Source organism: Globicephala melas, chromosome 5 (genome assembly GCF_963455315.2).
Source record: "Globicephala melas chromosome 5, mGloMel1.2, whole genome shotgun sequence".
In the NCBI taxonomy this organism is placed as follows: domain Eukaryota; kingdom Metazoa; phylum Chordata; class Mammalia; order Artiodactyla; family Delphinidae; genus Globicephala; species Globicephala melas.
This window is the reverse complement of record NC_083318.1, coordinates 21,747,294-21,774,218: the sequence shown is the minus strand read 5'-3', so window position 1 is coordinate 21,774,218 and position 26,925 is coordinate 21,747,294. Positions and strand designations below refer to the sequence as shown.

Sequence of the window (26,925 nt, the reverse complement as noted above, 5' to 3'; positions counted from 1 at the left end):
AAGGGCCCTTCAAGCTAGTGGATTGTCAGTTCCTTTGTAAGGAGTGTTTTTATTACCCTTCAGCTGCCTTAGAGGTAGTTGTTAACAAAGGATTAACTCAAACTTTGTATCAAGGAGTGCAGATATGTATGTCATTGTAGGCATTGAGATTTTTTTTTTGAAATTTATTTTCAAAGCTTTTTTTTTTTTAAAGCTGATGGATTAAAGGGGTAATTTAATCAGTAAACATTTGTTATCTGTTTATTTAGCTTACTTCATACAGAGCAATTGGCTCCATTGATTTTGAGTGGTCAAAGACAATTCTCTAAAATCAATTCAGTCACCTTCAGCCTATTTGTGTAACCAGGTACAAATTAGTGAGTTTCCTTCTTGAGTCCAACTGCAGTGTATTGTTCTGTAAAGTGTCCAGTTGTCTGCTCTAGTTGCCTTGGTCAATTGAATGACCCTGCTCCATAAGCACAGCCTATAGTGCATTTGGCTTAATATATTAAATAAACTAAACTGTAACATGCTGGCCATAGAAACTAGGACTTTATAGAACCATTCCTGCTTGGAAGAGCATAATTGGGGTTTGAATTAATTATAATCCAAAAAGTTGTCTTAGCCCAAGGCGTATGACCTCTGAGACCCCAAATGCCAAAATCTTACTATGTAAAAATGATCCATATAATAAAAAAACAAACACATAAGTTGAATTGAATTTCACACCAGGATGTTTTCCTAAAATATACTGTCTAAAGGGTTCTTGCAAATCAGTTTCTGCTGCTATATAAATGGCCATATTTAAATCTAATCACAATATCCCTCCTGCAGTGAAAGGCTTATTTGTTCAAAAAATGATTTAGGGCCCAATGACACCAGGGAGTCTGTGGTCCTGTTGCTGCATGTGAGCAGAAGGTCAGTGAAAATGAAGAATGAACACATACTATAAAGTCCACATTTCTAACAGAACATTTTGCAAAGAATAAAATGGGAATTCAAGAAACATGTACGTTTACTTAATATTTTTATTAACATTAGCACTGATATGAAAATATATTTCACATGTATAGTACAAACAGTAACCAAATAAATCCCGTTTTAGCCCCTTCTAGTTTAAAAAGTAGAGTGGTACTGCAGCAGGCCTATCCCATTAGTGCTCACTATTCCTGAAAAGCACTAATGGCATCTGCTGTAAGCACCTGAGGTGCTTTGCCTTCAGGCTTTCCTCTGGTCACAGAAATATGCTTAGCCCCTGCAAATATGGTATGCTGGAAGTGCCAGAGGATCAAGGCCACCAGGAGCAGCCCTCAACTAATAATGGACGGAGGTGGTAAATAAATATCTAAGCTTCCTTGCCCCTCAGGTAGGATGACCTTGAGATATATTCTATACAGTCTCCAAGAGGTCCCAGTGAAACTGAGCCTTGGTTGTTCATGGTAATAATCTGCTTATTAACTCACCCTTTATAACTTCCTACCTTTCCTTTCCCATCTCACTTCCCTACTCCTTTACCAGTGTTTCCTGGGATAGTCTCCCAAATAAGCTACAGTTGACCCTTGAACAACACAGGGTTAGGGGTGCAGACTCTCTGCACGGTCAAAAATTCACACATATAGCTTATATTGGCACTCCGTATTTGCAGTTCCTCCATATTCGCGGTTCCTCCATATCCCTGGTTCCACATCCACAGATTCAACCAACCTTGGATCATATAGCACTATAATATGTACTGTGGAGAAAGATCCATGTGTAAGTGGACCCACACAGTTCAAACTCATGTTTTTCAAGGGTCAACTGTAATTACACCCAAATTCTTGCATCAGAGTTTGCTCCTGGGGTATTCTAACAATCACCAGTACTGTTGAAGCTCCTCATCTTCATCCCCAATTTCAACTCTGTCTCTCCCCAACCAAGGCTAACTACTACTTCGATTTTCTTTAATGTTGTTTGAACTGACTAAATTTATTTCATACTATTCACATTCTTTTGCAGTTTTTTAAAACTAACCATTATGTTTCTAAGATTCATTCATGAGTTACTTCTGGATTTTTGCCATTATGCCAATGCTACTGTAAATATTTCTGCACATCTCTCCTGGTACACATGTCAAGAGTTTACCTAGGAGCAAAACTGTTTAGTCATAGAATCTGCATTTTCATTTTTTTTTAAAGTCACATTTCCTAGTAAAGACAGTAGATTTAATACATAAGTCCAATTTTATTTTCTTTCAAAACCCAACTAAAGCTTTTCAAAAATCCATAGAGATGGGGAAAAGAGAAGATGAGACAATATCAATGCAAGTTTTAAATCTGGAAAGTAGATGGTAAGTGGCAAATTACTTGGTAGAACTGAGAAAGCCAAATCTAGGATGGGGTGAGGGGCAGTGGATGGGAATCAGGGAACCAACTTAATTTATACTGCAGAATCTTCAAAAGGCTCCATGATTGGTACCTCTGGAAGATGGGATAAAAGGGGTTAGCTGAAATATAGTGAATTGATTGAATAGATTAGAATATACATATAGATAGAATATACATATTACATATGTTATATCATATGTCCTATATATTGTTTTATTACATATATACTGTATATTATTATAATTAAATTGTTGTCTTAAAACTTTTCTCATGAAGAAGATATCAGCTTCAGACAGATTTACAATGAATTATAACAAATTTCTAAAGGAAAAATAGTTATTGATGAGGATGTGGCCTAAGGGAACTTTTACGTACACTGTTTTAGGGAAGGTAGATTGATATTTCACTTTGAAAAAGTATTCAGTATTATATTTCCCCGTTTTAAAATATACTTTAAAGTTTTTTTTAATCCAGCTTTTGTATGCATATTTTATCCTCCAGCAGCATATTTTTTCTTTGTCTCTTTCATATATTTTCTTATTTATTTGTTTGTTTGTTTGTTTTTATTTTTGTCTGCATTGGGTCTTCGTTGCTGCATGCAGCTTTCTCTAGTTGTGGTGAGCGGGGGCTACTCTTCGTTGTGGCGCGCATGCTTCTCATTGCAATGGCTTCTCTTGTTGTGGAACACGGGCTCAGTGGTTGTGGCTCGCGGGCTCTAGAGCACAGGCTCAGTAGTTGTGGCGCATGGGCTTAGTTGCTCCGCGGCATGTGGGATCTTCCGGTATCAGGGCTCGAATCCGTGTCCCCTGCATTGGCAGGCGGATTCTTAACCACTGCGCCACCAGGGAAGCCCCTCATACATTTTCTGAGATATTTCTTTATCACTTAACTCTTCTACTAAGTATTTCATTTCTTCCATCACATTTTTAATTTCCAAGAGCTGTTTTTTTGGTTCTCTGTTTAATTTTTCATGGCATCCTGTTTTTTTTTTTCCCAGAGATACATATATTCTCTTATATCTGAGGATATTAATTATAGATATATTCCTGTTTTGATTTTTGAGGTTTTATACTTCCCACATATATCTAAAATCATTTCATCTATTTGTTTTGCTCTCTATATTTCATATTAGAGTTTTTTTCTCAAATGTCTCCTTGATTAAATGTTCATTTTTAGAGGCCTGGTGAGCTTGCCAACCGTGAACTCCCTGTAGGGTGACCTGGGTGGGCCATTTGTTGGGAAAAGTGCCATGTAGTTTTCTTTAGGTCTTTCCACATGGGCTGGTCAGCTCCCACAGAGAAGACTCTTCCAAAATCTTGTGTAGAAAGTCAGGGCTTGGGACTTCCCTGGTGGCACAGTGGTTAAGAATCCGCCTGCCAATGCAGGGGACATGGGTTTGAGCCCTGCTCTGGGAAGATCCCACATGCCTTGGAGCAACTAAGCCCATGCACCACAACTACTGAGCCTGCATTCTAGAGCCCATGAGCCACAATTACTGAGCCCGCGTGCCACAACTACTGAAGCCCACGCGCCTAGAGCCTGTGCTCCGCAACAAGAGAAGCCACTGCAATGAGAAGCCTGCACACCACAATGAAGAGTAGCCCCTGCTCGCCGCAACTAGAGGAAGCCCATGCACAACAACAAAGACCCAACACAGCCAAAAATAAATAAATAAATAAATAAATTTAAAAAAAAAGAAAAAGAAAGTCAGGGCTTGGCTCCTAGTGTTCTAAAACGAGAATTGGGTGGGTCTCTCAATATTTAATAGGCACACATTCAATCAATCTTCCTGTTTCTTCACGTTTTTTGTATCTCAATTGTGTCTAGTATCCCTCAGTCAAGAGTTCTTCTGTTTACCCTCTCCGTAGAATAATTCTGCTGGCTGTGAGAGGCAATTACTCATGGGTGTGGTATAGAGAAGGCGATTTGGGAATTTATCTGCTTCTTTAAAAGCTTTCAGTCATGCCCTTCTTTCACTGTGGCTGCTGTACTTATCCATTTTTCTTTTAAAATTTGGCAAAGAAATACTGAAAGATTCTCCAGTGGGTCATGGGGATACCAAACATATTCCTTCCTCCTCCTATTGTGTAAGAGCAACCCTTCCTTCTGATACTCGGGGTCGATTACTCCTGCTAGGATGGTGACTTCTTGCCTTGTCTTGGTCTCTTGGGAAACAGGATTCCTAACTTGCTGAAGCCAGAGTTGAAGGAGTGGGAAGTGATGGCAAAATGGCAACGTCTACTTTTACTCTTTATTTCCCAGCACCGGATATTCTGCCTATCAATGATAGAGTCTCATATAATGTTTATTAATAAGTATACTATACCCTGGAGACTGATCCCCACCCTTGCAGTGTATGCATACCTTTATTTCCTTAGGAGAAATTCATAAAGTGTATTTATTTGGCCAAATGGCCGCAGTAAAATCAGCTCTCATACAGATGAGGGTAAGTGTTCCTACGTCTAGGCCATGACAGAACACACTGGGCTGCCTACAAATGCCCACCACCCCCTTTCCATTCCAAATTGTTTACTCTGCCTGGTAAGCAGTACCCTGGGTTAGTGCTGTGCAGGAACCCTGCCGTAGGGGACTGGATTCTATCATGGAGTTGTCCTGGCATATAGATTATTAAGGGAAGGGTATTATTGTAGGTGACAAATACAAACTGAAGTATTAGGTAATAAGTTCACTATTCTGTAATAGTGAAGAATAGTGAAAATCTCCAATGGGGAATGATAGATATATACCCCAGGAAAAGAGTCTGTTTCTACAAGAAGTTAGTTTGGCCAGCTTGAAAATGGGAAAACAAACTTCATGGGAAACGGTTCTTATGACTTAGGCAATCACAAATGAATGATTAACTGGCCGAAATCTCATTGATGATTATGACTGTATTGTATATCAAGCTTGATCAGGGGAAGTAAGAGAGCACTTAGGGGATTGTGCTGAAATAAGCAGATTGCAGCAAATGCTCTTTGGTTACCGTTGCAATAAAAAGCTCATTCACCTCAGCCTTTTTTTTTCCCCTTGCGTAAGAGATTTAAAAAAAAAAAAAGATGATGGATTTCTGTTTAACTGGGATGTATGGGAGTGATTTGGAGGAAGGAGGTTTGGATGGAGAAAGAGGAGTAGACAGCACACATTCGGATCATCCATGAGAAGGACTCCCAGCTCAGCTGCCTTTGATCTCCAGTGCCCTCTGAGATAGTAGAAGTGCATAGTGACTCTTCTCTCGGGACAGGGTAACTAGGATGTGTGTTTGCAGGCCAAGAAAGATGGCACAGGTGAGATATACACTGTAATCGCCATTGATCTGTGGGCCACAGCTCACACAGGAAGGCCTGAGGTGGCCTCTCAGAGACAGGTGATTAGCCCATTGGGTCACTTCTCCTGTCACAGCACAGTAGTGACAAGAGCAGGGACTTTGAAGCCAGACCTGAGTTCATATTCTGGCTATGTCACTTGCAAGCTGTGTGCCTTTGAGTAGGTAACCTTTCTCTGCCTTGTTTTCATTTCTGAAAACTGGGGACAAAATTATCTACTTAATAAGATTGTTGTAAGGATAAAATGAGTTAATGTATGGAAAGGGCCTGGCACATCGTTGCTGCTCAATAAACGTTCACCTCCTTCCCTCCACTCTGCTAGAAGGCCTTTCTGTAACACCAAGAATTGTCCTCTGGTAATTCTATAGGAAAGGCCTCTTTAGTGTGAAATCATCTGCCAGTTGTGCCCAGGACACAGACTTCACAGCTCTTCAGAGCCCTCTAAGGGGCAGGGCTCAGGCCAGAAAGATACTTCACTTTACCTGCAGCAGGATGGTCCTGGGGACCTCCGCCCTTGCCAAGGTAGAGCTCTCTTTCTCTGTGTAGTTGGGACGGCCCCATCCTCATCTGGAGTTTACCCTGGGTTTTGAAGAGCCTGTAAACTAGAGCAGCTAGGAAGGCCTAGGGCTGAGCAGGAGATCAGCACCCCCCCTCAGATTTTGACTTCTGATGAAAGCACCACTGGCTTCACCTCCTCTCCTAAATCTCCTTTGAAATGCTTGTGTCTCTGATAGACTTGGAACAGACTGCATGCTCAGGGATGCTTTTTTCCCAGGTCTTCTGCCAGGGCCTTCTTCAAAGCTGGACTGATCCCTTGGTTCTGATAATGCACAGTGACTGTCAAGACTTGTGGGGCAGAAGCTGGCAGAAATCTTTGCCTTCCCAAATTGCTCCTGGATGTTGATCCAAGCCATCTGGACATATTTAGATGATAAATCAGAAAGAGCACCTTTGCCCTCTTCTCCCAGATCTAGAAACAATGGGGAGAATTATCAGTAAGCAGTATCCGTAAAATATGAAATGTCAGCTCTCCCTTTGCCCATCTCAGCCTGTGACATGCCACATCCAATTTGTCTTTGTTCCAACTGTGAGAGGACTTAATTTCATCATCCTGGCCTTTGGCAGTTAAGTGTTCTCCAAAGATGTGATCTATGCTAATCTTTCAAAGTCCTGCTTCAGCAATTGTAGATAATACAGGAGGAGAGGAAACCTTGGAAACCATCATTATTATCCTACTTCTGCCCTGCTGAAACTCAATCCAAACCCCCCATGTTTTGACTTCTCTCTTCCCTACATAGATGGAATATGTTGTGCTTTTGTTAAGATGAAAAATCCAAATAATTAGAGAGTGAACAAAGTTTCAGTGAGTTTGCTGTTTCAGATTTCTCTTGAATAAAACTGTTACTTTAATCATTAAATCATTGCTTAAATGGCTTTGTGTGGCGGTATCTTATTTCTCTTTAACCTTGGGATTGTTAGCAGTTAGAAGAAAAGAGCAGTGTCTTAGATCGGTGGTTCTCAGACTTCAGCGTACATCAGAATAAAATGGAGGGCTAATAAAAAACTCAGATTGCTCAGCCTGACCCTCTGTAGGTCAGGCATAGGGCTCAAGAATTTGCATCAACAGGTGATGCTGATGCTGGTGGTCCAGGAACCACACTTTGAAAATTACTGATTTATATAATAAAAACCTGACCATTTGGAACCTTAGAGAGTGGAATTATTTTGTAATGCAAAGTATACCAGATTTGATATGGGTTCAAGTGGAACCTTTGCAAATTATAAAAGGTGAAACAACTGAGTCTCTCAGACTCAGTTTCATCATCTGATGATCAGGAATGAAAATAATGCCTGCATCACAGAATTGCTATAAAGGTAAGATAAGCTCATGTATGTGAAAGAGCTTGGTAAATGGCAAAACACAATCTAAGTTTAATTCTTCCTAGATATACTTTTAATAGTCAACTTTTATCTTAAAAATGAAAGCTTTTATTTTAACTTCTGGGATAGAAGTCTTTCATTGTTACCATCATAATAACAGTGACAATAATATTGATAGAAGTCTACTAGTCTACTCACTGCACTTTCTGTACTGGGCACTTAACACATTTTCTTTATGTCTTTCAAAAACCTCATAAAATCTACTTTATCATGTAAATTCTTTGCCTATCTAAAAGGAGTATACTGGACAGAATTTAAATTTTTCTTGAGGCCTCAGGGCAGGGCAGCCTCCTTGGGTGTGTGAGGCCCCTGTCTATATAAGCAATATGACTAAAAATATATTACATGTGGTACACCCATACCATGGAATATTATTCAGAACTAAAAAGAAATGGGCTAGCAAGCCAAGAATAGACATGGAAGAAACTTAGCTGTATATTACTAAGTGGAAGAAACCAATTTGAAAAGGTTACATAGTATGTGATTCCAACCATGTGACATTCTGGAAAAGGCAAAACTGTGAAGACAGTAAAAAAAAAAAAAATCAGTGGTTGCCAGGGGCTGAGGGAGGGGAGAGGGATGAATAGGTAGGACACAAAGGGTTTTTAGGGCAGTGGAACTACTTTGTATGATACCATAGTGATGGATACAAGCAGGGAGTATATGTGAAATCTCTGTATGTTCCTCTCAATTTTGCTGTGAAACTAAAATGCTCTAAAAAAATAGTCTTTAAATTGAAAAAAAAAGATAAGTGGTTGTCAGGTGTTGGGGGAGATGAATAGGCAGAGGACAGAGGATTTTTAGGGCAGTGAAATTACTGTTTGATACTGCAATGATAGATGCTTGTCATTATACATTTGTCCAAACCCATAGAATGTACAACACCAAGAGTGAACCCTAATGTAAACTTTGGACTTTATGTGGCAATGATGTGTCAATGTTGGTTCATCACCTGTAACAAATGAACCACTCTGGTAAGGGATGTTGATGGTGGGGGAGACTGTGCGTGGGTGGGTATGGGGGTATCTGGGAAGTCTGTACTTTCTGTTCAATTTTGCTGTGAACCCCAAACTGCTCTATTTCCTTTGCGTGTGTGTGCGTGTTTTATTGACGTATAGTTGCTGTACGGTATTATATAAGTTACAGGTGTACAATATAGTGATTCACAATATTCAAAGGTTATACTTCATTTATAGTTATTATAAAATACTGGCTATATTACCCGTGTTGTATATCCTTGTAGCCTATTTTATACCTAATAGTTTGCACCTCTTACTCCCCCACCCCTATAGTGCCTCTCCCCTACTCCCCACTGGTATCCACTAGTTGCTTCTCTTTGAGTCTGCTTCTTTTTTTGTTATATTCACTAGTTTGTTGTATTTTTTAGATTCCACATATAAGTGATAGCATACGGTATTTGTCTTTGTCTGACATTTCAGTCAGCATAATGCCTTCCAAGTCCATCCATGTTCCTGCAGATGGCAAAATTTCATTCTTTTTTATAGCTGAGTAATATTCCATTGTATATGTGTGTGTATATATGCACACCACATCTTCTTTATCCATTCATCCATTGATGGATGCTTAGGTTGCTTCCATATCTTAGCAATTATAAATAATGCTGCTGTGAACATTGGGGTATGTGTATCTTTTTTTGAATTACTGTTTTTGTGTTTTTTTGGATATATACCCAGGAGTGGAATTGCTGGGTCATATGGTGGTTCTATTTTTAGTTTTTTGAGAAACCTTCATGCTGTTTTCACAGTGGCTGCACTAGTTTACACTCCCACCAACAGCATATGAGCGTTCTCTTTTCTCCACATCCTTGCCAACATTTGTTATTTGTTTTCTTTTTGATGATAGCCATTCTGACAGGTGTGAAGTGATATCTCATTGTGGTTTTGATTTGCATTTCCCTGGTGATTAGCAGTGTTGAGCATCTTTTCATGTGTCTCTTGGCCATCTGCATTTCCTCTTTCAAAAAATGTCTGTTTAGGTCTTCTGCCCATTTCTTAATCAGGTTGTTTGTTTTTTTTGATGTTGAGTTGTATGAGCCATTTATATATGCTGGATATTAATCCCTTATTGATCATATCATTTGCAAATACTTTCTCCCATTTAGTAGGTTGTCTTTTCATTTTGTTGATAGTTTCCTTTGCTGTGCCAAAGCTTTTAAGTAGGTCCCATTTGTTTGTTTTTTTTTTTGCTTTGATTTCCATTATTCTAGGAGATAGATCCAAAAAAATATTGCTGTGATTTATGTCAAAGAGTGTTCTGCTTATGTTTTCCTCTAGGTTTTTTATAGTATCCAGTCTTACATTTAGGTCTTTAATCCATTTTGAGTTTATTTTTGTGTATGGTGTTAAAGAATATTCTAATTTCACTTTTTTAACATGTAGCTGTCCAGTTTTCCCAACACCATTTATTGAAGAGACTGTCTTTCTCCCATTGGATAGTCTTGCCTCCTTTGTTGTCGATTAATTGACCATAGGTGCATGGGTTTATTTCTGGGCTTTCTATCCTGTTCCATTGACCTGTATGTTTGTTTTAGTGCCAGTACCGTACTGTTTTGATGACTGCAGCTTTGTAGTATAGTCTGAAGTCAGGGAGCCTGATTTCCTCCCCCTCTGTTTTTCTTTCTCAAGATTGCTTTGGCTATTTGGTGTCTTTTGTGTCGCCATACAAATTTTAAGATTTTTTGTTCTAGTTCTGTGAGAAATGCCAATGGTAATTTGATAGGGGATGCATTGAATCTATAGATTGCCTTGGGTAGAATAATCATTTTGACAATATTGATTCTTCCAATCCAAGAACATGATATATCTTTCCATCTGTTTGTGTCAGCTTTGATTTCTTTCATTAGCATCTTATAGTTTTCTGTGTACAGGTCTTTTGCCTCCTTAGGTAGGTTTATTCCTAGGTATTTTATTCCTTTGGATGCATTGGTAAATGGGATTGTTTCCTTAATTTCTATTTCTTTTAGTTTGTTGTTAGTATATAGAAATGCAAAATATTTCTATGTATTAATTTTTTATCCTGCAGCTTTACTGAATTCATTGGCGAGCTCTAGTAGATTTCTGGTGGCATCTTTAGGATTTTCTATGTGTCGTATCATGTCATCTGCAAACAGTGACAGTTTTACTTCTTCCTTTCCAATTTGGATTTCTTTTATTTCTTTTATTGTATCGCTATAAACTTCCCTCTTAGACTGCTTTTGCTGCATCCCATAGGTTTTGAATTGTTGTGTTTTCATTTTCATTTGTCGGTATTTTTTAAAAATTTATTTATTTTATATATTTTATTTTTGACTGTGTTGGGTCTTCATTGCTGTGCGCGGGCTTTCTCTAGTTGCGGTGAGTGGGGGCTACTCTTCGTTGCAGTGCATGGGCTTCTCATCGTGGTGGCTTCTTTTGTTGTGGCTCATGGGCTCTAGAGCACAGCCTCAGTAGTTGTGGCGCAGGGGTTTAGTTGCTCCACAGCATGTGGGATCTTCCCGGACCAGGGCTCAAACCCATGTCCCCTGCATTGGCAGGCGGATTCTTAACCAGTGTGTCACCACGGAAGCCCCCTCTCTTGGTATTTTTTAATTTCCTTTTTGATTTCTTTGATGCATTGCTTGTTTAGTGGCATATTGTTTAGCCTCCATGTGTCTGTGGTTTTTTTGCAGTTTTTTTTCTTGTAGTTGATTTCTAGTCTCATAGTGTTGTGATTGGAAAAGATGCTTGATAAGATTTCAATTTTCTTCAATTTTACCAAGGCTTGTTTTGTTGCCCAGCATGTGATCTGTCCTGGAGAATGTTCCATGTGCACTTGGAAAGAGTGTGTATTCTGTTGCTTTTGGATGGAATGCTGTCTATATATCAGTTAAGTTCATTTGGTCTAATGTATCATTTAAGGACTGTGCTTCCTTACTGATTTTCTGTCTGCATGATCTTTCCTTGATGTAAGTGGAGTATTAATGTCCCCTACTATTCTTGTGTTACTGTCAGTTTCTCCTTTATGTTCATTAATATTTGCCTTATATATTTGGGTGCTCCTCTCTTGGGTGCATATGTATTTACAATTGTTGTATCTTCTTGGATTGATCCCTTGATCATGATGTAGTGTCCTTTGTCTCTTGTAGCAGTCTTTATCTTAAAGTTTCTTTTGTCTGATATAAGTATTGCTACTCTGGCTTTCAGTTGATTTCCATTTGCGTGAGTCTCTTGTAGGCAACATGTGTATGGGTCTTGCTTTTGTATCCATTCAGCCACTCTGTGTCTTTTGGTTGGAGTATTCAGTTCATTTACATTTAAGGTAATTATCAATATGTAGTCATTATTGCCTTTTTGTCAATTGTTTTAGATTTGTTTTTGTAGGTCTTTTTTTCCCCTTATTTTCCTCTTCTCTTGGGATTTGATGACTATCTTCAGTGTTATTTTGGATTCCTTTTTCTTTTTTGTGTGCATATATAATTATAGATGTTTGGTTTGTGTTTACTGTGAGGTTTTTGTATAGTAATCTCTCTCTCTCTCTCCCTCTCTCTCTCTCTCTCTCTCTCTCTCTCTCTCTCTCTCTATATATATATATATATATATATATATACACTTGATTGTTTTAAGTTGCTGATCTCTTAATTTCAAAGCAAGCTGGCTAAGAACAAAGCAATTAGTGAAAATGAAAGAGGTCTAGAGCCTGAGGCTTAGCATGTGTTCTTTTTTTTTCATTTTTACATCTTTATTGGAGTATAATTGCTTTACAGTGTTGTGTTAGTTTCTGCTGTATAACAAAGTGAATCAGCTGTATGTATACATATATCCCCAGGTTTCAGTTTTTTTTTTTTTTAACATCAAATGCATTTTAAAACCCTGCATTTGTATTCTCCTCCCTTCATGATTACTGTTTTTGATATCATATTTTACATCTCATTGTTCTGTATATCCCTTAATTGCTTATTGTGGATATAGATGATTTTACTACTTTTGTCTTAACCTCCCTACTAGCTTTGTGTGTAGATGATTTCCTAGCTTTACTGTGTGTTTGCCTTTACCAGTGAGCTTTCTCATTTTGTAATTTTCTTGTTTCTAGTTGTGGCCTTTTCTTTTTCACCTATAAAATTTCCTTTAATTGGTTGTAGAGCTGGTTTGGTAGTTCTGAACTCTTTTAGCTTTTGCTTGTCTGTAAAGCTTTTGATTTCTTCCTCAAATTTGAAGGAGAACCTTGCTGGGTAGAGTATTCTTGGTTGTAGGTTTTCCCCTGTCATCACTTTAAATATATCATGCCACTCCCTTCTGGTCTGCAGAGTTTCTGCTGAAAAATCAGCTGATAGCCTTATGGGAGTTCCCTTTATGTTATTTGTTGTCTTTTTTTGTCCCTTGCTGCTTTTAACATTCTCTCCTTATCTTTAAATTTTGTCATTTTAATTATGTTGTGTCTTGCTCTATTCCTCTTCATGTTAATCCTGTATGGGACTCTCTGCGCTTTCTGGTTTTGGACAACTGTTTCCATTCCCAGATTAGGGAAGTTTTCAGCTATTATGTCTTCTATATTCTCAGCACCTTTCTCTTTCTCTTCTCCTTGGAGTCCTATAATACAGACATCAGTGGGCTTGATGTTGTCCCAGAGGTCTCTTAAACTGTCCTCATTTCTCTTCATTCTTTTTTCTTTTTTCTGTTCAGTGGCAGTGATTTCCTCTACTCTGTCTTCCAACTTGCTGATGTGTTCCTCTGTATCATTTAGTCTACTGTTGATTCCTTCTAGTGTACTTTTCATTTCTATTATTGTATTCTTCACCTCTGTTTGGTTGTTCTTTATATTTTCTAACTCTTTGTTAAAAATTTCTAACTTCTTGCTCTGTGCATCCATTCTTCTCCCGAGTTCTTTGATCATCTTTACATCTGAACTCTTTCTTGGGTAGGTTGTCTGTCTCCACTTCACTTAGTTCTTCTTCTGGGGTTTTATCTTGTTCGTTCATCTGGAACATAGTCCTCTGCTGCCTCATTTTGTTTAAGTTGCTATTTATATTTTTATGTATGTGGTAGGTTAGTTATGTTTCTCAACCTTGGAGAAGTGGCCTTCTGTAGGAGATGCCCTATGCCTCACAACAGCACACTCCCCTCTTGTCACTCAAGCTATATGCTCTAGGGGTTCCCCCTAAGAGGGCTGTGTGGGTCCTTCTGTTTTGATGGGCTATGTGGGTGGTCTTACAGGTTTGGGTGACCCCCAGCCTGGTTGGTTGCCAGGCCCTGCCTCATGTGGATGTTGCTGGCTGCTAGTTAGTGTGGCCTGGTCATGAGGCAGCTGGCTGCAGAACCCTAGGAGGCCCTGGGGCTAGTCCTGGCTCACTGGTGGGTGGAGTCTGGGTCCAGAAGACTCCAGGGCTGGTGCCAACTCATTGGTGGATAAAGCCAGGTCCTGGGGTTAGTGCCAGATTACTGGCAGGCAGAGGTTGAGGTCCTGAAGTTGCTGCAGGGCCCAGAAATCCTGGAGCTGGTGTCAGGTCACTGGGGCAGAGGCGGGGGGGGGGGGGGGTGGGGGGCACCAGTTCCTGACACAGTTGGGTATGGGGTCTGGGGAAGCTTGTGCTGACCTGCTAGTGGGCACAGCCAGGGCCTGGCTTGTCCCAGGGTGGGGTCTGGCCTGCTGTGGGTAGGCTGTGTCCACAGGTTGTGTGAGTGTGGTTTTCTTGTGTCTCATTTCTGCCCCCTGATGGTTGAGGCTGGTCTAGAGGCTAATACAGGCTTCCTGGAGGGCACGGTCAGTACCTGCCCACTGGTGGATGGAGCTGGGTCTTGGCCCTCTGATGGGCAGGGCCATGTGTAGGGGAGTGTCAAGAGATGGCTATGGGCTCAGGAAGTCTTTAGGAAGCCTGTCTGCTGATGGGTGGGGCTGTGTTCCTGCCCTGTTAGTTGTTTGACCTGAGGTGTCCAAGCACTGGTGCCCTAAAGGCTGTTGGGTAAGGCCAGGTTTTGGCACTAATGAGCTAGAGGAAGGATCCCAAAATGGCGGCCACCAGCAGGCAGGTCCGTGTGGTAGAAGGAGCTCCCCAGTATGGCTGCCGCCAATGTCTCTGTCCCCAGGGTGAGCCTCAGCCACCCCTGCCTATCCGGGAGACTCTCCAAGACCAGCAGGTAGGTCTGGCCCTGGATCCTATCAAATTACTGCTTTTACCCTGGGCCCTGGTGTGAGATTTTATGTGTACCTTTTAAGAATGAAGTCTCTATTTCCCCCAGTCCTGTGGGGCTCCTGAAATTAAGCCCCACTGACCTTCAACACCAAATCCTCTGGGGGCTCATTTTTCCAGTGCAGGATCCCTGGGCTGGTGAGCCCAACAGAACTCTCACTCCTGTGGGACAACCTCTGCTGTATAATTATTCTCCAGTTTGTGGGTTGCCCACCTAGGGCTATGGGACTTGGTTATATCATGAGTCCACCCCTCCTACCTGTCTCACTGTGGTTCCTGCTTTATGTCTTTAGCTGTAGAAGATCTTTTTTGGTAGGTGCAGTCTTTTTCATCAGTGATAGTTCTGCAATTAGTTGTGGTTTTTGTGTGCTCATGAGAGGTGATCTCAGGGTCTTTCTACTCTGCTATCTTGGCCAATCCTCTTCCAACCCAAAACTGCTCTGAAAAATGGTCTACTAAAAGAACACACCAAAAATGTATTACAAAAGCAGAAACTAACACACCATTGTAAAGCAATTATACCCCAATAAAGATGTTAAAAAAAAAATGTATTACATAATTCGTGAGTCCATGTGAGAGTGACTGTGTTAGACAGAATAATGGCCCCCAAAGATGTTCACATCCTAACCCCTGGAACCTGTGACTATGCCACTTTGCATGGCTAATGGAGCTTTGCAGATATGATTGTTAAGCATTTTCAAATAGGAAGCTCATCCTGGATTATCTGAGTGGGCCACATGTAATCCTAAGGATCCTTACAAGAGGGAGACAGGAGTGTTAGAGAAGACAATGTGAGGATGGAAGCGGGGGTCAGGGGGAGTGTGTGTATGTGTGACTGTGAGAGAGGGAGAGTGCTTTGAAGATGTTATGCTGTTGGCTTTGAAGATGGAGGAAGAGGTCATCAACTAAGCAGTGCAGGCAGCCTCTGAAAGCTCAAAAAGGCAAGGAAATGGCCTCTAGATGGAATGTAGCCTTGCTGACACATTTTAGACTTTTGATCACCTGAATTATAAGATAATAAATTTGTGTTAATTCAGTACATTTGTGGTAATTTGCTACACCAGCAGTAGGAAACTAATATCATGTTTTTTCAATGAAAATTTAGGAAATTGAATACAGAAGCGATATGTACATATTTCATTACCATGTAAAAATCAATTCATGTTGATAGTGTTCAATTTCAGGAACCACCTGCTTGTATTCTTTACTGTCAAATGTGTTCTTTGTCTCTAACTTCATAACTCCCACTGACAGAAGAAAATAGTGACTGTTATACTCACAATGCTGTGGTCTTTAAAACCAGTTTGTACAAAAATAATGTAGATCTTCTTGCCTCTGCAGTTCCCTAATACCATTTATTTATATTGGTTATATGATTACTCATGACGCTGCCTCATTCATTGTGCTGCCTGTGAATACTCGCTTCCAATGACTCAAAGTTTGTTCGTGTGTTTCAGTGCTGATTATCACAGATGCAAGTCTTAAACAGGATAGGCAGGAAAAAAATGTGAATGATAAGTTCTGGTCGTGTGAAATTTACTTTTCAGAATTTTCTAATATAAAATAGAACAACATATCTTCCAACTATGCTTCTCTTGAATTCTTTAGTGAATTCACTGCATTCCTAAAATGGGATCTCTTTCAGTGTTGACTTCACTCCTGCCTTCTATACAGCCACCAGCAGGAAGGAGAGGGGAGGAAGATGTTCTTATTTGCACATTCTCTGTGCTCTCAAAGGGCACAGCTTACAAGCAGACCCAGGAAAGCGCTGATTTACCACATTCAGACACAGGAGAGGACATTGATTGAAAAGACCCATTGGTATGAGCAAGTCTCTAAACCCTAACAGGAGGTAGGCATAGCTCTCCAAGAACATCATGGCGACAGTGGCTCGTATGGAGCTTTGTGGAGGTGGTCCTGTAAATAAGTTCCTTTGGAGAGCATGCTGTGGTCAGATGGCTTTACTGACACTCCCTGCCTTGACCCCCACCCCTCCGTAGGCTATACCTTGGGACAGCGCACATACTGAACACACTTACCTAGGATTTTCAACTTGCACTGGATCAGGGTAGAAAGAAACAAATCCCCAGTGTTTACTGTTTTTATTAGATTAATCACACCCGTTTTAGGACTGTGGACTGATGGCTGTCACCCTCCAATCACATATCTGACTGGGTTAAGGGTGGAACAGGAGACCAAGACTGCCATTTTAGGGGTCTCCCTTCATTTGGAAACACAAGAGTGAGGAGTCAATGATTCCTCCCAACCACCTCTATCAAAGAGTTCTGTTGCCTGAATTTCTTGGGTATCTGATCGTACAGTCTTGTGGCTTCTGACTTTGTACACTGTGAATTGTTTCCTCATGTATTTTGCAATTATGAATTTTTCTTTAGTGGCATTATTTCTGTGGAAATTTCATGGGCCTATTTGAGGCTGTGTTCTTCCAAAGACATTTTGCCTTTGCTTTTGCCAGTTGTTCAGGGATATTACCTGCCTGAGACTTCTTTTTCTGCTATTTATCAATAACTTGGGTAGTCCTGCATCACATTCAAACCCCAAATCTGTGTTAATGTGAGGATGGACTCAATGTTACAATTTTTTTTTTTAAACCAGAGCTCAGATTAAGACAGGCATGCTTCCTTCAGTTGTCCTGTGTCTCTGTGTCTCTGAGTGAATTTTACCCCCTCCCCTTTCTACATGTTGAGAGCACAGCTTTCAGAGTTTTCAGTCTTGCTTGGAGGGCCATTCCCCAAGTGCTTCACTGGATCTCAAGACCATGTTTCCTGGTCTGATTTAAAACCCCTTCATTATATAGATCTGCAAATATTCCCAGGCCTGACATAGTATCAGCTCACATGCTTGCTGATTGGATTTTTAATTTGCTTTATTTTGGCCTGTGGGGATTTCTCTTATTTTCTTAAAAGCTCAAATATACCTTTAAAGGACATTAGCTGGAGTATAATATATAAAAATACTGAATCATCATGTTGTACACCTGAAACTAACATAATATTGTAAATCAACTACACTTCAATTAAAAAAAAATGACATTTATTTTATATAACATTCATAAGTATTCATAATATTTGTAAATATATTTTTAACCCTTATCATTTAAAAATATAAAATTTATAATTATTTAAATAAATTGTGAGAAGGCTTTCAAGTTCTCAAGTTTGCTACTTCTAGGTCTTCACATGTTTTCTTCTGCCTAGGAATGCTCTTCTTCCTTTTCACTTAGCTATAAACCAGTTGTCACACACTTAAAGAACCATCTGTAAACCCTCCACTCCCATCCTCAGTGCATAGACATGGTTGTCTCTTTGCCCTGGTGTGTAGCCTCCTCTGGACTAGATGCTTTGTGAGACCATGCCTATTAGTTTACCCCAGCCTGACACTCAGGAGAGAATCAAGTATTTATGAATGAATGAACGTCTTCTGTTTGCTTATTTTTATTTTTAAATGTAAATCTTGTCTTTTCCACAAGATCATTGGCCTCTAGCCTTTGTGAATTTTCCTTGGCTTCTAGCAATATGGTAAAACTCCCTGGGAGTAACTCCACCAATGGTTATCAATTTATGAGTTAAAGCCTGGTAACTAATTTTTCACAATAGAAAACAAATATTCTTACCCCAAATTGTTTGATTCAGTTTTTTTTTTTCATCTTAAAATTCAGTTCTTTTCCAACTGAGAATTTCTAAAAATGCTGTATTGAGTTTTCTGTTGTCCTTCATTGGAATTACCTTCTCCTTTCTTTATAAAAAATTCAATTTTATGTCAAATGGGAAAGGAGAGAAGTCTAGTCTTTCACTCAGTGTTTGTTGAGTACCTTCAAAGTACAAGACAGAGTACAGAGATGCTGGTGGGAGGGCTGTGTAATTCAGGTAGGTGTTCTTAGAGCAGGGGAGAATCAAGTATGTTTGAAGCCCTTATGAATGGAGCCAGAACAGAAAAAGAGAAGCAGAGGTTTAAGAAACAGAGGAAATAATGATAGGACATGGTCCTGCCTTCATACACTCCTCCAAGTGCATTACTCATTCTAACAGACTCGGTAGAGCACCCTTAGTAACTACTTCTGTTGGCTTTTCTGGAGAGAGAGCAGCTGTAGCCGAGGTAGTTGTTGAGCATGTTTTATACTTTTTCTCCTTGGTCAGGGTGCATCAGCGAGATCAGGGAATTCGTGATTTTCAGAGAGCTGGTTGGTAAAGGGGGAAGCTGGTGTCTTAGAGGAATATATGCTGGATTGGCGTCATATAAAGCCTAAAAAACACTCCTGTTGGGTAGGGGAAACAGTGATATGAAGTGAAATATGGCTCTAAAAGTAATATAGGGGATATTAACGTTTAAAGCTATTGTGATAGTTCATGTTCATTCCTTTTTTCTCCCCCTTAGCCATGCAGTCTTGTCCCTTAAATTCACTTAGAAAGATGAATCCTAGAATGTGCCATTGGGATTCTGTCAGATGACTGAGTCAACTCAGTTCCTGAATATTTACACACCACACACATACACGCACATGCACGCTCATACGTACACTTAAAATGAGGCAAACATGCCATTTAATTAGATTTCTTTTGATTCAAATAATTATTTTGATTCCATTCATAATTCTTGTGGATATTTATTTTGAAAAAATGGATTGTAAATTAGAAACATAGAGTCTTTCTCCTGCCAAGGCTGAATATAGCTTAAAATCAAGGAATATTCTCTGCAGGTTCAAAGTGTTTCTGTTAATTTGTTATATGCCTTAAAAAACCAGAAAATTATATACTGACATTTGCATATATCAAATATATCCCTGTCTGCTGAGAAGGCAGCACAGCGGATAGCAAGAATGTGGGTTCAAGAGAGTTGTCAAATGCCTCCCTTTTCTACAAGAAGGGATGATGTCTCTGTGGATGGAATATTGAGTATCAATCAGAGAGACTTCAGGTGATCAGTTATTGTTTGGGGAAAATCTTAAAGAAATGATCCTGGACAAAGGAAAGTAAGCAAATCTTAATTCCCCATTGATTTTTTCCATTTGTTTTTCTTTAGCTGGTAAAAATCTTTAAAAAAGCAGTTTTATTCATGTTTGTACCCAGTAAGATTACTTCTTTAAATACAGCTGAAACTGGCGCACTCTAGTGATCAGAAGGTCTAAAATATTGTTTTACATGAGCTTTCATTTTACTTTTGCCTTTAGCTTTGTGAATTAGGCATAGCCTAGATATTCTGCTCCACGTGAAGAGGGCTTGTCTAGTGGCAAAAGTAAATAACGAGTCAGAAATCTTGCATTTAATTATACCTCCATGCCTCTAGACTAGCAGCACTGAAGCACGGTGGTACCTGGGATCCTGTGATGGCACGGCATTAGCTATTACTAGATGAACTAAAGGAACGTTAACTCTAAAATCCCAAACAAAACCAGATCTGCTGGGTGTGGGAAATCTTGTATCTAATGCTTCTAGGTAGCCCATTTGATCCACTAAGAGTGGATTTGGGACCTTTTACTATTAAAATTCAAAAAGAGAATTAAGTGGAATAAATACCTGCTTTCAAACTAGACAGATCTGGGATCGAATCCAGCTCATGCCATTTGGCAAGTATTTAATTCCTAAGCCTTAGCTCCGCATGCAACCTGAGGATGGTAACAATCATCACCCTCTATAGAATTGTTAGGGACTTGAGAAGTGGTGAGGTGTATGGAAAATGTTGCCCTCAAACTGGTAGCAAAGAATATTAACAAGAAGACTATTACTGAGGTGTCTAGGCTGAGGAAAGAAAGGAGTTTATTAAACCACATCTTTTTCAGCTAACAGGACCACAGGTTAGCCTGATTAAAGTCTCTCAAACTATTGGGTCCATTCTCCCTGCCTAAAATTCAGAGTCGCTAATAATCACACAACACTCATACCTGCTTGTTCACTCTTCTTTTTATTCTTACAAAGCATGGCAAAATGAGGAGGCAACTGACAAGCGAAGAGTTTGCGCAGTGGAGAACCACCCTGACCGTCTCTTGACTTTACAGGGATCGTAGGTGGGTAAGTGTTCCTTTAAAGTGATTTTGTCATAGGAGAGTCACATGAAATGGTTCTCATGGTGGGGGGAGAGGAAAGACAAGAAATCAACATTCACAATTACTTAAAATGACTTAAAAGCTAAACATAATATACATAGTAACTCCTTTATCCTAGTACAAAAATAGTGCCAGAAACTATATATTTGTTCAAATGTATTGAAAAGGTGTAAGAATACAAATAGATATTAACAGTGGCTAGTGATGATTCATAAGCTTTTTCTTAAACTGAAATAGAAATTTATATTTTCAACTATTTACATGGTGTTCAACATCTATTAAGATATGTTTACACAGACTTTTGAGAAGCATATGGAAGGGCAAAGTGAGCTTTAATACTTTCTTCCTCACTCCCTACGCTGGAGCAGAAGGGGTCCAAAACTGTGTGCAATTTAACAGTCTTAAGAGAACTCTTGAGTAATCTCTACCTGGCTAGCATATGGAAAAATAATCTACATAGTGGAATATATGACTCCTTACTTACATAAGGTGTTCTGTAAGCTATCAGCAGGCTAAGTGATTCATGCTTGCAAGAAGACAAGATGTTCACTGACTGACAGATTCTTAATAAGTTCCAGGTAAAGAAGGTCCTTGGAAAACTACGTAATACATATGTTATAGATGGAAATGAAAGTGATAACTGTACCCTATATTTTCATGTTAAATCGGCAGGATCAGAAGCTGGTAAGTCTCTTATCCAGCACTCCCTGCAGAGACTGTGAGCTCCTTGAGGTCACTGCTCTCTCTCCCCAGTGGAGCACAGTGCCTGACATGCAGCAGGAACTCAATAAAAGGTGGATCGAGGCATGTCTAACACTGAGCAGTTACATTATACCACCTTGTTTTAACTGTAGTTGTTCCCAGGAGAGGAGAGCAGTTACATCCCTCCCCCCACCCCGCCTTCTTAAATCAATCTTGTAAAACAAAACAAGCAGCATTTCTTTTGATGGCCTGTAAAGCTTTAGGAGTACAATCAGGTGGAAAACACAGGAAAATTGAACATCAGATTGGAGTAGGTCTAACATTTGTGCTCTGTGCTGAAAATAAAGGCACTTCACTGCTAGGCAAGAATATATCTGTAACCGGTTTCCTCCCGCAATCCATTATTTCCAGTACACTTTCATACACTTTCTTTTCTCCAACAACACTCCTATGGAAGGAAACCATTCTTCATAGTAAAGAGATCAGTGGTGAAACATCAATCGTCCAGGGTTTGTACCGTGAGATGAGGTGCTCAAACAGCTCTAAATCTCACACATCTAGTGATCTGCATGAGAAGCCAAAGAAATGTACTATCTTTTTCTCAGTCTTGGAAACTCAACACAGGAAATGACTTAAGGGATTAGATACCTTGCTCTTTGGCCTGCTATCCCATTTCTGACAGTGGTCTCCAGGGCCCATTAGGGCTTACACAGTAGCTGCCTTCTGTGACATCCTCCTCTGAGACAAGGCTTAGCCCAAACATAACTCCTTCAACAGCACAACTTGTTCACACTCACAGAGGTTAAAGAGACTTACACAAGTTCACACAGGATTGTGGCTGGCAAAGGCCAATCCTGTGAAAAGTACAAGACCAGGCAATTTTACAGACATCTTCTCACAACTTAGTAAAATAGTGGGAACTTTTGGGGCTGAAAATTGAAATGAAATGGTATCATGGTACTCAGCTATAATGAAAACAAACTAATCTAGAGCAAAAACAACTTCTTGCTAGGTTACAGGTAATATAAATATAGGGTAGGGTGAGAGAAGACTACATATATATATTTTTTCCAACTTGAGAAGATACTGGAAAGGAAATATCCACATAAGAAAATTTGTGCCCATGTACCAGGTAATAATCCATGTATGGAGTGATTTTCCTAAAAAATTAAGAATTATTTGAACCAAGTAACCAGTCCTAAAGAAGTATTCTTCTTCCGTATGAACTAAAATACCCAAAAATGAAATAGGTATGTCACTGCCCCACTTCTTTCAGTTTCTAAACTAGTAAGGTAAAATAAGCCATTATCTAAAAGTAAACCAAAAATTTATAATCTAAATACACTTTCTTGCTTTTTAAAATGACACACATACAAATCCTCCGCACATAGTCTACTGTGTCTTTAAAAATCTCAGTGACATATATTAGAGGGCTCTAAACAAACTACTAAAGTATTTGACTACCGATTTTAGCATAACTGCTAAATCACAATGTGTACGGCAAAAAGATAGGTTATTAAAGACTGCTATTCTTCAGACAGTTTTTCTGTACTAAGGAATTGTGTCAGCATGCATAGGTGTATACCAGTATGTAGATACATTATTTTAGTGACAGTCTTTGTAAGTTACACACCAGTGCCACCAAGAGGCAACCTCACAGACCTCATGTATATTACATAAAACAGAATAACATCTTGAAAATAACAGGTGTCACAACAGTAATACATAGCCCTTACCGCTACAAAGTAATGGCAATACAATTTGTTTTGCTTTCTTTTTAAAACCTGAAGGGTAAGAATAAAGCCACTTTATGTCAAGATACGTATACACACTCAGAATTTTAAAAACTTAACAAATATGTTGAATTTTAGGTAGTTTAGGGAACAAATGGTTATGAATGGAAAACATGTTTTAATGAAAAGTCTTTGAGAATGCTGCATTATCATATCCCCAAGAGCTTTTCTATACAAACTAGTTATAGAAACTCAGAAACTTTGTTCAGGGGTGGGGAGGGGGGTGAACAGATCAAACAAATACCTCTCTTCCTACTCTTGCCCACAAACATTATTGCATATTTAGGGCAGATTTTCTTTTCCTGAACTAGGTTCTCAGTTCATTATCTACTTCTCCAATATGTAATAAAAGTGTCTTTAGGGGCACACATGTACGGTGGGAATACAATTAAATGGGCTCAAATTCTAAGAAAATGTTAACATTTTCTAAATGTACTAAAAGCTGTGAGAAGTAGATACCACTAACTACAAGCTCAGGGCCAGTGTTTAGGGTGCATACCCAAACTTCTGTGATTCTGGGTTGACTAGTCCTGTAAACCAAGATATGGCAGTTTCTCAGTCACGAACTCAATACTGCTAAGTTTACTCAAGCTTAAGGTTTCTTACCATATTGTTCCCTCGATTTAATTTTTGACCCTAATATCAAGCATAGCCCTTTGCTCTTTGTACTTTTCTCTGTACTCCATTTAACAAACAGAAAAAAATATGATTCAGTTTGTACCCTCTTATCTTATACAGTCATCTCTCAATTCAGGCTAATGCTCCCATGATCACTTTTTCTCGCTCTCCTGTTGAGTTTTAAAGTGTTGACTTACAAGCTATGGCTTATAAGGTGAATGATAAGGAAGTTATTTAAAAAAGGAAGTTTGGTATTCAAAACACTCACTGACTGTCAGAAGTGTCTTCCAGCAGAACGCTCTCTTCACTGACAGCCATCCTCGGCTGTTCCGTTTCTGCATCACACTCATCCCTCAAAGTCAGTGACTGGATCTTCTCCCAAGGTTTCCCCTGCTTTCCATCAGGTAGGTTAGATCAAAGCGAGTTTATGGGTAGCCTTTGGATAGATTTATTGCATTGAAATGAGAAATTTCTCTCCTGCCTGTTCTCTAACAACAAAAAAAGCAAAATAATTAAATAATGCCTTTTCTTTACAGTACTACCTTATAGTACTTTCCATTTGTTTAGAGTTTTAACGTTTTTCGTTAAGGTAATACAGTGTTGACAAATATACCCCATTCCTCTTAAAATCCACTCAGCCAATATTTTTTCTATTCTATGAAGGTTTTAAATGTCACAGAATATATTCACTTTGCTCCTAGCCTGTTTTTAAGAAAAACGATTCCAAACATTCTTGAAAGATTGGTAATTCAGAAAACACAAAACCAATTATTTAAAATCACCAGCAAGAAAAAACAAAAAAAACAAAAAAAACAGCCTCAGTGCAAGAATGCAACTTGTACCTCGCAGTACACAAAATATCACAAACAGAGCTCTTATCCATGTGCTAAGAGTAGGTGTCATTGATAATCTCAGTTCAGTGGCATAAAACAAATATACAGAAAATATGCAATAGTCCTCTAAAAACATTTCATGCTGTGTTGTCAAAAGTTGTGCAAAAATAAAAATACAGCAGTGGCAAAGTATACACCAAATCTGTACAGTGTATAGCAAAACTAGGCATACTGCAGAATACGCCATCTGTAAACTTCAACTCTGCATGAATAGGCCACTCAGTTCCGCTTGGCCTGGCTGCTTTCTCCATTAATCAATGTCTTCTCCTGCTGTTCTGCAAGAGCCTGCCATTTTTGCCTGTTCTTTCTGCAGCCATCCAGCAAAGGGAAACAGTCCTCCGATACGTGGGTCAGGGCCTAAAGAAAGAAAAGAAAGCCAACAACTAGATGGCAGCTAGGAAATAAGCCCTCTCCCCAGGCCTGACGCAAAGGGCCACATTGTACACTCACTTCATAAGCAGGCCCACTGCTGGGATTCTCACAAACTGTGTGAGCACAGATCATTTATGAATGATTCCTCTTAAGCTATACAGACAGGGAGTACATGCTGAGAGAGAGAGAGCAAACACACATTCCAAAATAACATTATTCAGCTATGGAGGCAGATCTGTGTGGAATCGGCTCTGCAGAGAAATAATCCATTTGCTTTTATGTAGTGCAAATGGTTCTCCCTAAGTGTTGACTGCCTTGAGAGCTGCTTAGTTTTTCTGTTTTTCTATAAAATGACTTTATTCAATGTACTTAAGTAGATTTTTATCCAAGATTATAATAAAGGTTAATTTATAATTATGTGTATATGTTTAATGTAACATTATTATGTTTAATGTAACAACATTATTATTTACCAACTACAGTGCCATAAATATTTAGCTACAAGAATGTTCACTGCAGATTTCTTTGTAATAGACAAACATTGAAAATGACTTAAATACCCAACAACGGGGTTAGGAATATCGTGTTACTATTTGGCAGCCATTAAAAATGTCATAGAAACACATTTGAAACAGAAAGATGTATCTTATATTACGGATTGCAAAGAGCAATTTTTGTTAAATGAAAAATTTGTGAAAATGTCATAAAGCATATGCACTGAAAGGAGATAACAGTGGTTGTCTCAGAGTAGTAGAATTATAAGTGATTTTATCTTTTTGCTTCTTCGTATTCTGATTTTTCTATAACAACATATTACTTCTGTAATAATGGTAAAAATGCATGTCTATATCAAATAGAATTCAACAGGGGAGTCAAATAAAATGAATCCTTGCACAAATAGGAAATGTAGAAAGATGAAATCTATAATGGGTGATTTGACTGTTAGTTTGACTATATTTACAGGCATGGGGAAAAAAAATCAAGAGAGACATGAGTGTCTACAACTGAGGAACTATTAATCAATCCACAAGAAAAGCATCTGTTATAGAAAGAATGAGATATTCAGGGATGTTGGAGACACTGCTCTGAACACACTTCTGCACAGATTGCCGAGAAAGGTGGGGAGACAGTGGTGCAGAGGCCTGACACCCAGTGTTCTTCTGTCCTGTTTTCTTTTGCTGTCTCTCCTGTCCTTCCCTCCTCAGCCACAGCTTCTTTCTTAAATTCATCCACTGGCTAGAACCCTGGACTCAGGCTGAGAACTGGATTCTAAATACAGTTCTCCCACTAACTACCTGTTTGGGACAAACATTTCATCTCCCTGGAAGTTGGACTTTTTACAGATTCAATGACGGAATCTGTGAAATGTCTGGATTAGAAGATTTCTAGGGTTTCTTCTGGTCTTGACAGTCTATGATTACACCATGATAAATGTTCTTTTCCCAAATACTTAAAACTTAAGACAGTTTCCTGTTTAAACTTCTAAAGACAAGGACAGCATCTACTTTCTATATTTGGGGCATGAACATCAAAACTAGTAAATTGGATGTTTTAGGGAGAATATCTTTACTCAAAAAATAAATAAATAAGCAAAAAAAAAAAACCCAAAACAAAACCCCAAGCCAGCAGGTATATGGAAATGGGAACCTGCAATATTCTTCTAGCCGCTGCCTTTTAATCATCATAAAAATTTTCTTAAGCCACACTATGACAATGAGAAA

General features: G+C 39.1%; 1 protein-coding gene and 1 long non-coding RNA gene across 18 annotated transcripts in view; one reads left to right on the top strand and one right to left on the bottom strand.

The window, feature by feature from the left end:
- Positions 1–26,925, top strand: part of LOC115857170 (uncharacterized) — a 231,411-nt gene that overhangs the window by 46,203 nt on the left and 158,283 nt on the right. For 6 of the 15 annotated variants that reach the window (XR_009563941.1, XR_009563937.1, XR_009563942.2 and 3 more), the window contains exon 5: positions 20,699–20,791. This is a non-coding gene — a long non-coding RNA (uncharacterized lncRNA). Of the gene's footprint in view, positions 1–20,698; positions 20,792–24,230; positions 24,344–26,167; positions 26,323–26,925 lie in introns of all 15 variants that reach the window. The other 9 variants (XR_009563943.2, XR_009563938.1, XR_009563930.1 and 6 more) reach the window with 8 other exon arrangements.
- PDE5A (phosphodiesterase 5A) overlaps positions 20,669–26,925 on the bottom strand; it is a 139,377-nt gene continuing 133,120 nt past the window's right edge. For all 3 annotated transcript variants that reach the window (XM_060298993.1, XM_030863963.3, XM_060298994.1), the window contains exon 21: positions 20,669–25,189. In XM_060298993.1, the coding sequence (XP_060154976.1) occupies positions 25,052–25,189 (138 nt within the window). In that variant the 3' untranslated portion in view covers positions 20,669–25,051. The remainder of the gene's footprint in view (positions 25,190–26,925) is intronic.